General features: G+C 38.2%; 1 protein-coding gene across 7 annotated transcripts in view; it reads left to right on the top strand.

Annotated features, from left to right (window-relative positions):
- Positions 1–17,012, top strand: part of LOC121298236 (dedicator of cytokinesis protein 3-like) — a 189,508-nt gene that overhangs the window by 141,366 nt on the left and 31,130 nt on the right. For all 7 annotated transcript variants that reach the window (XM_041225226.1, XM_041225231.1, XM_041225230.1 and 4 more), the window contains 6 exons: positions 634–781; positions 7,781–7,869; positions 10,949–11,074; positions 15,905–16,029; positions 16,149–16,311; positions 16,769–16,875. In XM_041225226.1, the coding sequence (XP_041081160.1) occupies positions 634–781; positions 7,781–7,869; positions 10,949–11,074; positions 15,905–16,029; positions 16,149–16,311; positions 16,769–16,875 (758 nt within the window). The remainder of the gene's footprint in view (positions 1–633; positions 782–7,780; positions 7,870–10,948; positions 11,075–15,904; positions 16,030–16,148; positions 16,312–16,768; positions 16,876–17,012) is intronic.

Genomic DNA, 17,012 nt, shown 5'->3' with positions numbered 1-17,012 from the left:
GGCTATTTGGAAATGTATTAACTTGCATCCAGATTAGTGTCTCTCTTCTGTATTTTGGTGCTGTTTTGAGACTACTGATCCTATGATGCATTTCAAGTTGCCATAGTGCTCACTCATCAACGGCATTTCCATTAAGCGGGTACTATAATGCTGGCCTATGAACAGCAAACCGTGGATGCAAGTCGTCAGCGTTTCCGAATACAAGTCGTCAGCGTTTCATATGTTGAGGACGCCTTGCTTTAGTGGTTTAAAAATGCCAGTGATCAAAATGGGACATGCATATTATCAAGTGTAGTTAATTTGCAATGTATACTTTTTAAAAGTTCACTTACAACTGCATTGCCAATACAATACACAGTACTTTTTCAATGTATAATGCTGTTCATTGTTCTGTAATTGAAATTTGATTTTAGTGTTACCGTAACTTCAATAAAAACTTACAGCATGCATTTTTAGACTTCTGATTAGTAAGAATTATTGATAAGACAAAATGTTTTGTTGGTCCCTTGAAATCTGAATTAACGAGAATTGACTGTTATTACTTTGTATGTTATGTGTGATCAGTGTGATACAGCTGTATGAACCCCCTTGTGGGTGAAATGAATCTGTGTTTCTGTGCTTCTCTGTCTCCAGGGCGGATGTTGTTGAATGATTCTAAGAAAGGTCCAGCCCATGTGCAATACCGCCGCCCCTATGGCTGTGCAGTGCTGAGCATGAGCGACATACTGCAGTCCATCTCCGAACTCAAAGAGGAGAAAGATTTTGTGCTTAAAGTTTACACGTGAGTGAAGCCCTCTAACACAGGCCTTTTACTACCAAAGTTACAGGCTGAATAATATCTAAACATTTTAGTGCCAGCAGCTGTTGGTTTTCAAAAGCTCAAGGGGAGCATTTTAGCAGGAAATCCAAATGGATTGCATTAACCACCCTTAATTGGGGGTAATCACCAGATAACCATGGCTAGGTGGCTGATGCAATTCAGGGTAATTCGCTAGTGCTGTAAAGGCTGTTAAAAAACCCAGCTGTGACTAATCCCAGCGGGGTATAGGTTGTTCAAATCATTTGATTGTTCGATTCTTGGATGGATATCCTCTTAAGGAAAAAGAGGCACTGCAGTGTATGAAGTGGTGTAGGTCTCTCTAGACCTGAGCTCAACTACCAAGGTGTTAGGGGACTCGGGGCTCTGTACTCTTTGTACAGTACAATGACTTTGTGGATATAACATACATATTGCACCCATGGATCTATATTGTCAATTTCTGCCTTTCTAAAGGAAATACAAAAAGCTCCTAGGTGTGTCCAAGGACCTTTCAATTAACCTTATGAATATAGACCAGAAATGGACATAGTATTATAATACCTACAGCATTCAGAACGTTTTTATATTTAGTTCTTAGAAACCTAAAACAATGTTTGTGTGTGTGTGTGTGTGTGTGTGTGTGTGTGTGTGTGTGTGTGTGTGTGTGTTTTAAGCTTGTAAATGGTTAAAAGTAATCTGACATTCAAGTCTTTATTACAGTCTACATCTTTCCCTCAGAGAAGAATCAATCAAATGGGATGAACCTGAAAACAAAGTCATTAACATGTTTGGATGTTGTTGTCTGCTTTTCTATTTTCATTTTCCCAGAGGGATGTATTTGTTCTCTCAACTCTTTGCAACACAGATGTCATTTACAATTGCAACCAGCATTTCAGTTTGATTTTCAAAGAAATACAATTAATTTGGTGTCTCTAGCAGGAGAATGAATACGTGGTTTTCTTTCTTTTTTTTCAATTATAGATCAACTATAGGAATTGAAATACCAAACAGTTTAAAACAGCAGGAGGTGTTGACGAAGGCTGTTACTGTTGCAGGGATACTTCATATCATCTACATTTTCAAACTGTTACATAGATCACTAGTGTTGTTTCTACTTACACTTGAGCATTATTTACCACTTACTATTTGAGGAAAAATGTCATGCTTCAACCACAGGGTCTTTTTCTAAAAGATAAGTTTCTTAAGCAGAGTGGTTTGAAAATGGTCAGAAAATCAATGACAATGGCACACCCCTGTTGATGTCTGTAATTGGTATGGTAAAGCACTTTGTTTGTCCTGAGAGGAAGACGCATGACATCATACTATTAAAGAGAAGATTACAGTTAATTTACAATTCGATTTTTCCTGATACAAATCCATATTGGTTTTGCAGCTGAGAAGAGATGTTATGGACAGGAGGTAGATTCTGTGATCCTTCATGAGAAATGGCGGCGTAATAATTGAGGAAGGGACGGGTACTTTGGGGAAATGTTGAAACATGGAAAGTATTGATGAGAGGAACACTCTTTGGCTCTTTACGACTACTAGCTGATGCACTAGGCTACTTACACAAACAGAAAGGTCAATAAAAAGGGTATCGTTGTAAGAAGACATGATTTATGACTCCCTTGTGTGAACACAGTTTGTTAGCTTTTTTTTTTATATAGCACTTTTCTGGTAACAGCACCTATTCAACTTTCTTCAAGTTCCTGCTTTAGTAGCTTAGCACTTACGCCAATTAATTCCCATCATTTGCAGACAGTTTGACTGCTTGTAACACTGTGAGCTGTTTAGTAGTTATAATGTACTGTGTGTGGAATAAATAGGCAGCTGTAAACCTGATACTGCTCAAACAAAGCATTTGCACAGTACGTGAAATTTTGATCTTCTTTACACATACAGCACAGTAGTCTCTAAAGACTAGAACACACTGCATTCTCATGTATGCTGTCTGTTTCTTAGAGTAGACCTGGCTTCTTTGAGAATGGGACAGCTTCATCTTGTGCAGAATGGACAGATCTTAATATAAATCCTTTTATCAATGTTCTGACAGACTGTGTCTGTGTAACAAATTTAAAACAGCTTTACCCCTCAATGCAATATATTGTAAATGCTTTCCCTAATTTTCTGACAATGGCAGAAATCATCACATCTCCTGAAAAATAAAGTGGAAGAAACATGCATCCCAATATGCAGGACTCTTGAGGAAAATAAAATACTACACCTAACTTATTTTTATTAAAAAAAATAAATAAATAAATAAAGTGATATATATATATATATATATATATATATATATATATATATATATATATATATATATATACAGACGTGCTCAAATTTGTTGATACCCTTACAGTTCTTTGAAATAATGCTTCATTCCTCCTGAAAAGTGATAAAATTAAAGATATTAAAAGATAATAAATAATTGGATTATAGTGATATTTCAAACTAATTAGTTTCTTTAATTAGTATCACACATGTCTCCAATCTTGAAATCAGTCATTCAGCATATTTTAATGGAGAAAAGTAGTCACTGTGCTGTTTGGTATCATTGTGTGCACCACACTGAACATGGACCAGAGAAAGCAAAGGAGAGAGTTGTCTGAGGAGATCAGAAAGAAAATAATAGATAAGCATGGTAAAGGTAAAGGCTACAAGACCACCTCCAAGCAGCTTGATGTTCCTGTGACAACAGTTGCAAATATTATTAAAAAGTTTAAGGTCCATGGAATTGTAAGCACAGCCGCAAGAGGAAAATCGACCCCAGATTGAACAGAAGGATAGTGCAAATGGTAGAAAAAGTACCAAGGATAACTGCCAAAGAGATACAAGCTGAACTCCAAGGTGAAGGTACGTCAGTTTCTGATCACACCATCCGTCGCTTTTTGAGTGATAGTGGGCTCCATGGAAGAAGACCCAGGAGGACTCCACTTTTGAAAGAAAAACATAAAAAAGGCAGACTGGAATTTGCTAAAATGCATATTGACAAGCCACAATCCTTCTGGGAGAATGTCCTTTGGACAGATGAGTCAAAACTGGATCTTGTTGGCAAGTCACATCAGTTCTATGTTCACAGATGAAAAAATGAAGCTTTCAAAGAAAAGAACACCATACCTACAGTGAAACATGGAGGAGGCTCAGTTATGTTTTGGGGCTGCTTTGCTGTGCCTGAATCTATGCAGAGCACAATGAAATCTCAAGACTATCAAGGCATTCTGGAGTGAAACATACTGCCCAGTGTCAGAAAGCTCTGTCTCAGTCGGAGGTCATGTGTCCTCCAACAGGATAATGACCCAAAATACACAGCTAAAAGCACCCAAGAATGGATAAGAACAAAACATTGGACTATTCTGAAGTGGCCTTCTATGAGTCCTGATCTGAATCCTATCGAACATCTATGGAAAGAGCTGAAACGTGCAGTCTGGAGAAGGCACGCATCAAACCTGAGACAGCTGGAGCAGTTTGCTCAGGAAGAGTGGGCCAAACTACCTGTTAACAGGTGCAGAAGTCTCATTGAGAGCTACAGAAAATGTTTGATTGCAGTGATTGCCTCTAAAGGTTGTGCAGCAAAATATTAGGTTAGAGGTCCCATCATTTTTGTCCATGCCATTTTCATTTGTTTTATTATTTACAATATTATGTTGAATAAAAAAAAAAAACAAAGTATGGCAACTTTAAAGGAGTTACAGTCTTCCATGGGTGAGCTGGGAGACACTGTGCATATGGCAACAGTGGCCTGGGTGCTTCACAAAACTGGCCTTTATGGGAGAGTGGAATAAAGAAAGCCATTGTTGAAATAAACTCACATCAGATCTTGGCTAAAGTTTGCCAGAAGGCATGTCAGAGACTCTAAGACCAAGTGGAAGAAGATTGAATGGTCTGATGAGACCAAAGTAAAGCTTTTTGGCCTCAACGCTAAGTTCTATGTTTGGCGCAAGCCTAATACTGCACCTCATCCTGAGAACACCATCCCTACCGCAAAGAATGGTGGTGGCAGCATCATGCTATGGGGATGCTTCTCTGCCTTAGGGCCTGGAAAGGGTCTGCATGAGACCTGGGACTTGGGAGAAGATTAATCTTCCAGCAGGACAATGACCCCAAACGTACAGCCAAAGCCACAATGGAGTGGCCTAAAAACAAAAAGGTCAATGTCCTGGAGTGGCCCAGTCAAAGTCTGGACCTCAATCCAATTGAGAATATGTGGAAAAAGTTGAAAATTGCTCTTCACCAAAGGTCCACATCCAACTTTACAGAGCTTGAGCAATTTTGCAAAGAAGAATGTGCAAAAATTGCAGTGTCCAGATGTGCAAAGCTGGTAGAGACTTATCCAAATAGACTCATGGCTGTAATTGCTGCCAAAGGTGCCTCTACCAAATATTGACTCAAGGGGGTGAATACTTATGCAATCAATTATTTTCTGCTTTATATTTGTAAATAATTTAGAACAATTTGTAGATTTTATTTTTCACACTGACATTATGGACTTTTTTTGTGTTGATCAGTGGCAAAAACTCCTAATTAAATCAATGTTGATTCCATGTTGTAACACAAGAAAATGTGGAAAAGTCCAAGTGGGGTGAATACTTTTGAGAGCCACTGTATGATCCTATTTTTTTGCCAATAAAACTATGAAATGCAAATGACAGCAGATGGCGGTTTAAAAAAAAAAAAAAAAGTTGATCTGTGCAAGTACTACAGATCCATTATGATTTATATAACATGTATTTAAAATCACTGTTGAATTAAATTAAAATGTGAAACACTCAAATACCAAATGCACTTAAGGAGACTGAATTTGGTGTTCATATAATTTGTCTTAATAAAATGAAAGAAAGGGCATTGATATTTGGAACCAGTGAAGCCATTACAGGGGTGTCTCTATCACTGTATCACACTTACTTTTTAAGATGATATCTTAAGTGGTCACCAAATTATCAATAACCTTTCAAACCATCTCTCTGAGTTTAGGAATGTGATTTGAGATTGGAACCTAATGTGATTTGAGATTGGAACCTATTAATGGGGTAATCTTAAAAAGGTGTTTGGTGAAAAGTTTTAACCAACATATCACATGAACAGGTGCCACTCAGGTGCTTGTAACTTTTTTAAGCAGTGCATTTAAGAGGCCCTCACACGATCCCTTGAGTCTCCAGAAAGTCTTTTGTTCTGCAATTGTGTGCTAGACCTGACACATTTGTGAATGCCATTGCAAAGAGCGGAGAGGAGACATTGATATACATAATTAACATGGCCAGCCTTTTGCAAGATGCACTCAGAGAAACTGACAAACGCAGCTATGGCTGTGATGCCATCTTTTGAAAGGGGAGTTTGTTTTATGGTGTTAACAACAGTCTAGTGCCAACAGAAAAAAACAAGAAAAAAAAAACCAGACAGGTAGTGGGGGAGTACTGACAAGCTTTTAGTGACTCCTTTCCAATACTATTACATTTTACCCATATAGTATATCACGTTTATGAAGTCAGATAGCTCATGCTTTGAAGTTTTGACACTAAGTGAGGTCTATAGGATTTTTTTTACCAGCTGTTGCTTCTTCCAACTTAGGACTAGTAGAGGTCCTATTTTATTTTCATACCTCCTAAGAAACTAAGGACCCAAAAGTTACTAAAGTCCTTGATTTTAAAATGTGATCTTGAATGATTTATGCACTGCCACATCTAAATAAATGAAGGTGCAGGTTGTCTCATTAGGAAGCATAAGTGACAGCTGGTCCCAGTTTGAAGTCTTGCTAAGGGAAAAACCTGAATTTACTACATCTAGCACCTCAGCGTCATGCACAGATATCATGCTTTAACTGTGCTGTCTTTGGGAGTGATGGTGCTAAAAGGATTCCAATAACCTCTTTACAGAAAGTGGTAAAGACCCTAGAGAGGTTAGTTCTAGTTTTAAAAAAGAGAGTGTCAACCAGTATTGCTAAAGTTTAGGATTGTTTTTTCTACTTCCAAAAAATCAGGTTGATGTTGTTACACAATAAACAGCACAATATACATCATAAACATTTCATAGTAACATTCTGACCTCTTCTCGGGTGAAAATCCATTTGTATCTTAAATACATTTTTTATTATAATATATAGCTAAATAAGAATAATCAAACCATATAGCTAATTTTAATGTGACAAAGAAATTCCAGCGGACTAGATCACATCAGTGTCAAGGTCTACTGTATATAATAAAGAAATATAAGCGTGCACATTTTGAAAATATGTTATATTAAAGAGAACCAATTGAGTAGCTGCCCAGTAATCAACCAGCCTTGGAGGTCTTCATGGGAACTCTATCGAAGTCATCCAGACCAATTCAATGAAACAAATGTCCTGAGGAATATACACAGGAGTGTGATTTAGTTTCAGTGCACCTGCTCTACTTTGGCTGGACCCCAGATCACTCCTCGGCAACATAGCTCATTTTTTAGATATGAAACAGTAGTTTCCATTTGCTTATAAATGTGATGAGTAATGCTAAGCAGAAGAGGCATCGTTAGGTACAAGCTGCTGGTCAATTACAGCATGTCAATGGACCAAGTGCATTAAACATAAGGGTGGGTTTTGTTCAATGAGGAGCAAAGGCAATGGTTTGTCACCACTGCTGCACTGATTGGATTGCAGTACAAATGCAGATGGCAATGCATGCTTTTGGCCTTAATACTTATGCCAGGTACATAATACATTCAATATCACACTTGTAGCAGATGCTACATTTGGCAACAGAAAGTCCTGTAGCTTTTGCAGTTGTTGAAGATTGTATTGCCAGTAGAGTACCAATAAGTACTCATAAGAAAGTGGCACTGTTTGAACTTCACAAACTTGCAAAGTGAAGTCAAACATGCATGTACTGTAACAACCATTTAACTTTCCTGGGTTAAACCAGGCTGAAGTAGATCCACTTGCAGGATTGGTTGTCAATCTTAATACAACTGTGTTAATACTGTGACTCATATCCTTTTTGTTTCTCTTTCCAGCTGTAACAATGAAAATGAATGGTGCCAAATCCACGAAAATATAATCCGCAAGTCCAGCACCAAGTACACAGCACCCAGCACCAACTACGGTAACCTTCAATCTTGCGCTGTTTTACGGGAGATTTATTTATTTTTTGTATCTGTGTGTTTGTATCTGTAAACACAAATATTTTCTATGAGGATAACAACATACTACTGGAGGGTTTTTACATAAATAATAGTAAGGGATATCTGGTCTTGCTGGAGCAAGTGGAAAAAGCTGGTCTTAAAGTGATCCAAATGGAAAATGTACCAGAGATTGCAAGCCAAACAGAACAAATAATAATATACCACTGAAAACGGTTGCTAGGCATTTTGACCCTGAATAACTGCTGCCAATATTGTACTAAAAAAACAGATTTTAAAGCTTCCTAATGTTGAGTAAATGTCAGATAATGATGAAGCTAAGAAACTCAACATACCATTTAATGTAAAATGACCAAGAAAACCCCAAGGCACTCTCAAACCAACATATACTACATGTAAAGGATCAGTTATGGACAACTTTACAAATGTCTTCTTTTGTACCAGCTTTCAAAGTTTTGACTTGCTGATTCACTGTAGTTTTTCAAAGCCAGCTAACTTCAATCCACCGATAGATGTTGGTGTTTCACTCTTTTTCACTAGTTACTGATACCATTTGTTAATGGTTCAGCCTTAAAAGTAATGGTTGTGGAAAACAGTGTTGAATAATTGATTGGGCCTCCATATCATTGTGTCTCACTGCATCCCTTTTCCAAACAGAATTATTCATCAGTGTTATCCATCACTTTCCTTTAGCTCTTCCCTGTGGTTGTGAATTCTGAGCTACTAAGTTTCATTTTACAGTAAACTGACTCTTTATATAGCATTGAGCCAAACAACCGTCTGTCTGGTGTCTTCCAATACATACGAAAGAAAAGTTGTATTTACTTCTACAGCCTAAAGTTTATTAGGGAATTGTGTTAAAATCCTAGTTTCATGTCTGTATTAAACAGACAAGACTCTGTCTCAAATGAAGTAACTTATTTTTCTATGAATATTGTCTATAGAATTGTCTATAAGTCAACTAAACACATACACCAGTGACAAAATGAACCAAATTGTCCAGTTGTGTTTCCATGTACCATGTAATGAGTTTGGGAGCAATGCCTCAGTTCATTGCAATTGTGTTGACAAATTCAGGTAACAGCAAATGGTGAAATGGTTTCCAGGGGTTTGTGAAAGCAGCGGGGTTTGGATCCGATTGCTTTGTTTAATTATCGGTTCCCCTCAGTGAAGGTGGATGAGGCACACTGCAGGTTGCTGGCTGTAAGAGCATGCAGTCAGCCTCATGCTTCACCTGTGAGAGAGAGAGAGAGAGAGAGAGAGAGAGAGAGAGAGAGAGAGAGAGAGAGAGAGAGAGAGAGAGAGAGAGAGAGAGAGAAGCCGATTTCCCAGCACAACAATATAGAGTTCAGTTATCTCACTTCGCTGTCTGTTAAACTGCCACAAGACACATTTCCAGCACCTCAGCGGGTGGCATAACTCATTAGAAATTCAATATCCCTATTTATCTGTTCATCGTTTCCCCTGTGAAAACTGCTGGAATGAAAATATGTCCCCATGTTGATATAGCTGCAGTCTAACAGGTAAAGAGCAGCACACAGCTATTGTGTTTTCAGGCAGTTTGTAGGACTGTCAGTACTTTTTTTTTTGCTGTCAAATTCACCATTAAGGCTTACTTCCCCAGTTTCTGTATTCAGATAGTTGCGTTATAAATAATAATAATAATAATAATAATAATAATAATAATAATAATAATAATACATGTATTCAATATTTAGTTAAAGTACATATTGCATAGATATATTCACATTAATTTTAAAATACATAAATACATGTACGGTTTTGGGTATCAAAATATATGTCAGAGTGAACAGGTTGACTATTGGGAACAACAGCACCTAAAATATGCTGAAACAGTGTGGCTCATAGTGATGCTATTTTCAGGTGTACAAATACCTTTGACATGGGTAATACAGTATGTGCATGCATGTGGTATATTTGAAATAAATTTTAAAACAATAGTTTGTTAATCATGCAGTTAAAAATAAAGCTAAACAGGGGTGTATCGTTGTCATCTAGCAGCTCATTTAATGTGCAATGCAATGAATCAAGGTTTGTAAGTACATCACCAAGAATTTCAAGATTGATACATCAAAGCTTTAGCACCACCTTGTGTCAATGGGACCACACGTGCTCCTGGCTGCTCTTTCTGTATCTTTAAAATCCTTACTGTTGAATAAAGCATGACTGTGTAATAGTCTCTTCCCATAAGAGTACTGTACGATCTACTTTAATATTTCATAACTGTTCAGATCAGTTTTATATACATTATTTATTCAATTTGCACTGAAAGATAAAAGTAACTCTTACCAGGGTTTAGAATTTCTTTAGTTTAGGGCCCAAAAGTTTAGTAAGCTCAAAAAAGTTGAGAAAATGTATTGAAATGTATTGCAAAGCTGTGTTTGTGTTCACCAGAAGTATCAAACATCATTTATATTCCAAAAAGCTTCCAAAAAGACAGAAAAAGCCTCCCAAGTCCTGTGAAGCAAGCCTCCATCCACCAGCTTGTATGTGTAAGGTATACATTAAATACAGTGTGTTAGGGTGTGTAGTTTGTGTTTTGGCTGCTCAAACAGTGCAAAATGATATCTCTTAGAATAACACATCACATATTAACTTATTGTAAACCAGAAAAACAAAGACTGAGGGGTCCCTGACTAGCTGACCTGGTAAAAGCAAGGCCGATTGGTCTGCAGGGTGAGTCATGCAGTTCTGGCTCTGCAAAATTGCCAATGTGCTCGGGCTTCCAGAGGGAGCGTCTCATTGGCTCTGGAGCTCCCTCAGGATAGGGAAGCAAAAGTGTCAGACACTGTTCTTCTCTTCTCAATACAGCACACCCTACAGGTAGACACCTTTGTCCTATATACTGAGGTGTTGTGGGGAATTGCTATGGTGAGGTATGTGTGTTCTATGCGTGGGATGACTGGACTTTTCACGAATCTCTAACAGTTATTGGGTCTATGTTTTTGTAATGTTTTTCATGGTGTAACTCCCAATATGTTCCTGTTATACAGTGCTAAGTGTTTCTGTCTTGTTTCCCAGGTCTGATCATTTCCCTGCAGCTGCTGCGGGGAGAGATGGAGCTGATCCGCAGAGAGAACCCAATGATCTTCAACAGAGGCGTGGCTGTCACCCGCAAACTGGGCTTCCCTGATGTCATCATGCCTGGTAAGACTGACCCCAGCTCTGGAGCTCCATGTGGGTTTGACAGCATGTGTGGATAAAGCTGGCTTTCTGTGCACCTGTTATGTCTGTGTACTGTAGTTGCTTGTGTTTTGTACATTACTAAATACAATGTAATTGAACTAACACTTGGTGCACATAGCCCAATTCACATTTTATCTTTTAATATTTCGCTCTGTCATTGCTCAGCAGAGGTTGAAACATGTGCTCTATTAGGCCTCTAGAATGTTGTACTTGTTTGACTGGCAAGCTTCATTGTGCTGGTTATCTGTAACTTACTACCAAATACAGTGGTTACACATCTTAAAAATATGATCAATGCACAGTATTAAAGCTGAACTTTTTATCTAAATAGAGATCGGTGGCACCCTGAAAACATAACAAAGATGAAAAAATGAAAAAGAATAAGTCCAGCCATACAGGTGAATAGTACTCCAGCACATCAGGCAAAAACGATATGTTACACACCAAAATTTGTCATTCCCTGCTCCATTCTCAGTTTAAATTGGGTATCTTGTGCACAACGACATTATTTAATGTGTTTTAAAGTTATCCATGCAAGTTATTATCTCAGAGTGTGGTTTACAGATTTGGTTGCCCTTTAGATAGGTGATATGCTTTCAACTCACATGATTTGTGCTTGCTCTTAACACAGTGACTCTAACCACCAAGCATAGCGGGCCTGTCAAGCACTTTGAGCTCGGGTGACGTCCTGTTTGACAGTTTACATGAAGTAGTATTTTGACATAGACATTGAAAGGAAAAAGGTTGGATAGCCATCATCGGTTGTTTGTTAAATGTTTACAAAACCTCCACAGTGGAAACTCAAAGGGCAGTTTTTATACTTCAGTTAAATCTGTAGGGATATATGTGTATGCCTTATATCTGTGTAATGACCCATTGTTTTAGGATTTCTATACCACATTTATACCACAGTTTTTAATCTTGTATTGGTTACCATATATGTATCATCAACATACCGCTAAGTCCTCTCAAATCAATGTATCGGGGACAATATAGTTATTTTAGGAGCTACTGTGTGTATAAATGCATATGGTGTAGCAATTAAAAAGATTTGTATACCTCTAGAGCTGTGCTGCTGCTGCTGCTGTTGCACCTGTAAATTCAGCAGTGTGGCTCCGGGGTGTTTCAGAAGTTACTTGGTCAGCTCACAGATATGCAAGGGGTAAAGAGCTGAACTCTAAACAGTGAGTGATCTTTCTGTTTCTTTCTCCCAACTCTTCTGGTGCATTTGTTGCCCCTCCTCCATCCTCTCTGTCTCCCTGACGCAGAGATGAAGATAGTTGGGTGTAAGTCCCCTGCCTGCTTCTGTCGGTTGCTCAGCATCATTATCTCTCTATCTCTCTGTGCTTTTCTGCCTGGCTGCCCTCAGTCTGTCTCATCCGTCTTTATTTGTCTGCCTTGATGGAATGAGCAGGACTGCACTCACAAAACAATCAGTCTGAGTGCCCAGCTTCTGAGATCCTGTAAAGTTAATTTTATTAGCCTGTGCCACAGTAAGTATTGTCTTACTAGATCATGTCCCAGTGAATGACCATTATAGGCTGATGTTGGTACCCACCTGAGCACAATACTGGTAGCTGTGCCTTCCATAATTCAGTTTAGCTTAGTCAATCTCTACATAAACTAAACACGAAGACAACTAAATACATTTTGTAGGTTTGTTTTCATTATACACAAACACAATTTGAGTGTATTAGGTAATGTTAAAGGTGGAGCACCATTCAATCAATGCTTGGTTTTACTTTTTCGTTGTGTGAGATTGCACAGTCACATTTTTGTGTAATTTTTGCAGTTAGTCTCATGTTTAAACAATGCATTAGTGTACACTTTTGCATTCAGACAAGCTGTTTTCTTCTATAAATATGATATTTGAAGGAATCCTGCTTGGGTTGGAGTGACCTCAGATTATTATGAACTTTACAGTAAGGTCTCAGGCTTTGCAGTTTTCATGACCATAACAGCTTTGATAATGTCACTGGCAGTGATTTGTACCGATTTCTAATTTCCCTGTTAACCTTCACACTCCTACATATTGGAGTTCATACGGGTGACTCATTTTGACATTCTGCATGCATGATTTCAACTGGTTCTACTAATCAGCTGGCAGTGTGTTCACTCATTGAAGTTAAACTACATTTGTGACTTTAGTCAGCAGCTACATCTAACACAGATTATGTGCACACTGTACAATAGTATGGTGCATTCTTACTTTAAAAGTAGTTTTCAGTGCATCAATTTGTGACCTGATAATAAAGAGAAGTTGTGTTGATGTAACCTGTTAAATAATATCAGTATATCAAAACACCATTTGAAAAGTTTTACCTCCTAAATTAAATCTTATAGATGACATTGATAACTTAGTGGCTGAAGTTATAGTAGGATTTCAGTGGGAGGAGAAAGACAGCTACATCTAGCTTTGGGAGTGTAAACATGATGTGCTGTCAACTAGGTCTGCTTTTTGATGAAGATCAGTCTCAAAGAACTCAGAATAAACTCCCTTTCTTTTTGGGTTTGGTCTATCCTCGCTTAATTGTATGGATTCCAAAGCTGTTGTTAGAAGTTGGGAGCGTTTGAACTTGGTGATGCAGAAAAGTGTATACACTATATATGGGTCTTTTTCATTATTAAGTGCTGTCTCATGTGCTTTATATATTTCATAAGTGACTCTGCTCAATGTCTGTGTTTTTTGGGGGAACTTTTACTTTTGCCTGGAAATATGATTTTGGTACATCACCCGGGACATGTACTGTAAAAAAAATGGTGTGTAAGTCGCACCGGTGTATAAGTCTCTCCTCCCCTTTTTAGGGGACCCTAAATACCTAGAAAATAGACTTGTACAAAGGTTTTTACAGTAGTTAAAATGATAAATCAAGATCACAACTGGGTCAATACTATTGAACACACAAGAGACAGCGGCTGTATTCAGTGAGAGTTATGGAGAAAGTACATGATCTTTTCTAATGCTTTAAACTTTTCCTTTTGTTATTGGTTTAACTAATAAATGCAGTATGGTCCATCCTGGTACATGCAGTATGGTACATGCTGCCAAGCTGCTGTTGACCTTCACTAACAGCCCTCTCTCTTATCATCTTAATGTTTTGAAGTCTCAATTAAATTTTCTTCTTGAGCAAAGGTGTCATATTGTTAGCAAAAAACAAAGGGGAATCATTTTTCTCAACTATTTCTAACTAGACTTGAATTCACTTTATATTAGGTCTACAGTCATTGGGTCTCATTTACGAAAGGGCACTAAATGTAGCTGTAACATGCACATTAAGCAGTGAGCCTAACGTGCACCATAAATCTAAATGTACTGTCCCATTTACTGACAGAGAATGCATTCATTTAAATGCACAGTATTTGGCTAATTTACAAGCCATAGCGTGCACACTACATGTATTGTGAGCGATAATTTAATGTGCACGATAATGTCCAAGACTCACCCGTGACCACAGTGATATAAAAAGTCCCAGCAGTCCAGACATATCTTTTGGTCAGTGTCTTATTGTAAAAGGTTAAGATGGTTTACATTGTCTGAAAATGAGCGATCGACAAACTCAGCCCTCCGCATGGGACAGGCAGAGCAAATGCAAACTAAAACTATACACAGAGGTGTCTGAAATTATAGTGGAGGAGGTTGTCTTAAATTATCATACCTTGCTTGGTCCAATTGCTCTGTTATTTCTACCAATTTGTACTGATGCCAGATAGATTTCAGCCCAGAAAGATAGGTTTAAGTAGTGCACCTATCAGTGGTTAAAGCCTGGTTTCCAAACAAACTAATTATCGCTCACTGTAAGGTTCACATGATGATTATCGCCCTTTGGTAAATACGGCGTGAATAAAGCTCATCTCATTATTCAGAGCGGGGTGCCTCACTTAAGTACATTATCATGCATTACCATAGAAATCACATTTCTTTACTATTGTTATAGAATGTGTTCACCATGAATCACATATATAACACAATTATGTTTATGATTTTTTATTTTAATTATTCCTTTGAGAATGGATTATTCCATAGACCTGTTTTTCAGAGAGAGAGAGGGGGGGGGGGGGGGTTGTTTAGATTTGTTTTGAGCAGAGATCATGAAAATTACATATTCCATCACTCACTGTGGCCTATTTTCAGATTCCCTGTGTATGGAACACTAGTGTTGGTAGAACTATGTCACTAGCAGTTACAATACACAATTGTAAAAACAGAACTTTTTTATATCTATCCTGGAATAAACAGATCAGATGCAGGGGACACATGTTCAACACTGATTAACTCATCATCTGCGTGTACAGGGTGATTCAAAAGTCACTGGTCAAGGGGACAAGCATGAATAGCGCCTGTAACCTATGTGTTTACCGATTTGTAAATGAGTTCCAATTGTCTAGAGTCACTTGATACTGGACAAATGAGGTAAACACATTTATTAATGGCTAAATGGATGTCATGGGTTCAGTACATAATGATACATTAAAAAGTTTCTTGCTTATAAAACATGTAGTTATTTTGGATTGTTTGATATGATAGTATGGATCCAATGTGCCAATTAAAGCAGTGTATTTAATACATTTATTCATCACATAAAAGTAGGGATAATGATAATCATAATTTGGAGGAGGTATATTGATTATTCAGAAATGTAAAAAATTGTTCACTCCAGGTCTTTGGGAATCTATAAAACAGTGGTGAGCTGATGGATAATTGAGCACACCGCACAGCGTCAGGTCACACCTGCACACATGATTGCTTGTACAGATCTTCTGATTGGTTTATTCTCTTTCGTTGTTACCCAGGTGACATTAGGAATGACCTATACCTGATCCTGGAGAGAGGTGATTTCGAGAGGGGCGGGAAGAGCGTCCAGAAGAACATTGAGGTCACTGTGTATGTTCTCTATGCGGACGGAGAAATACTAAAGGTAGGATCGCTATTTATTATTATACCCATTCATAGCTTCAATCCATTGCAAATCCAGAGTATAGCAGCACAAGCAGTTTTCTCTACTTTAGTCTGTGTGTTTGCCTGTTTGCTCCTCAGGATTGTATTAGCCTTGGCTCTGGTGAGCCCAATGTGAGTGAGCACCGCTCCTTCGTTCTGTACCACAACAACAGCCCGCGCTGGGGCGAGATCATCAAGCTGCCTATTCCCGTGGACCGCTTCCGAGGCTCGCACCTGCGCTTCGAGTTCAGGCACTGCTCCAGTGAGTCCAGCTTCTCTTACACTGCCCTGTCTGCTACCTCATAACGTATGCTCACCCTGTGACACTGTAGTCATGGCAAGATGTGTGCAAGAGCCTGCAAATTAAACACATAGGAGCTGAGCACATATGGTTGGACACTTTCTGTGATCCATTTCACCTGGGATGACCTGAAGCACAGGAAGCAATAATGCTCCAGCAACAACAGTAAACAATTAATGAAATCTCTGAAATGACAGTGCAGAAGCAAACGTTAGCAACTGAACGCTTACAAATAGGTTTACAAACATGGGAAATATTCAATACTAAATAGTGTTTTTTTAAACTTTTACATTTTTGTTGTTTGGTTGTTGAGTTTTCCCTTGAATGACAGTTAAGAAGCTTTTAATTGAAGAAGATATCTGTTTAAAAGTGTCACCTAAACGTGTGATTGAAGCTAAATTTCTGGGTGTCTTTCCAGCAAAAGACAAGGGGGAGAAGAAGCTGTTTGGCTTTGCGTTTACTCCACTGATGAGGGAAGATGGTACCACTCTGTCAGATGAAAGCCATGAACTCTACGTTTACAAGGTGATGATAAACTATGTGTTTCAGAGTAGTGAAATTGGACTCCAGCTGGCTTATTATAATACGAATTGCTGTAAGGCAGTAACACTGTTAGAAATCCTGTTGTTATAGCATTACTGCAGCTGCAGAGGTAGTATTTT

The sequence above is a fragment of the Polyodon spathula genome, chromosome 23 (assembly GCF_017654505.1).
Source record: "Polyodon spathula isolate WHYD16114869_AA chromosome 23, ASM1765450v1, whole genome shotgun sequence".
Classification (NCBI taxonomy): domain Eukaryota; kingdom Metazoa; phylum Chordata; class Actinopteri; order Acipenseriformes; family Polyodontidae; genus Polyodon; species Polyodon spathula.
Note: the sequence above shows the minus strand (reverse complement) of the source record. Positions and strands in the feature narration are given on the sequence as shown.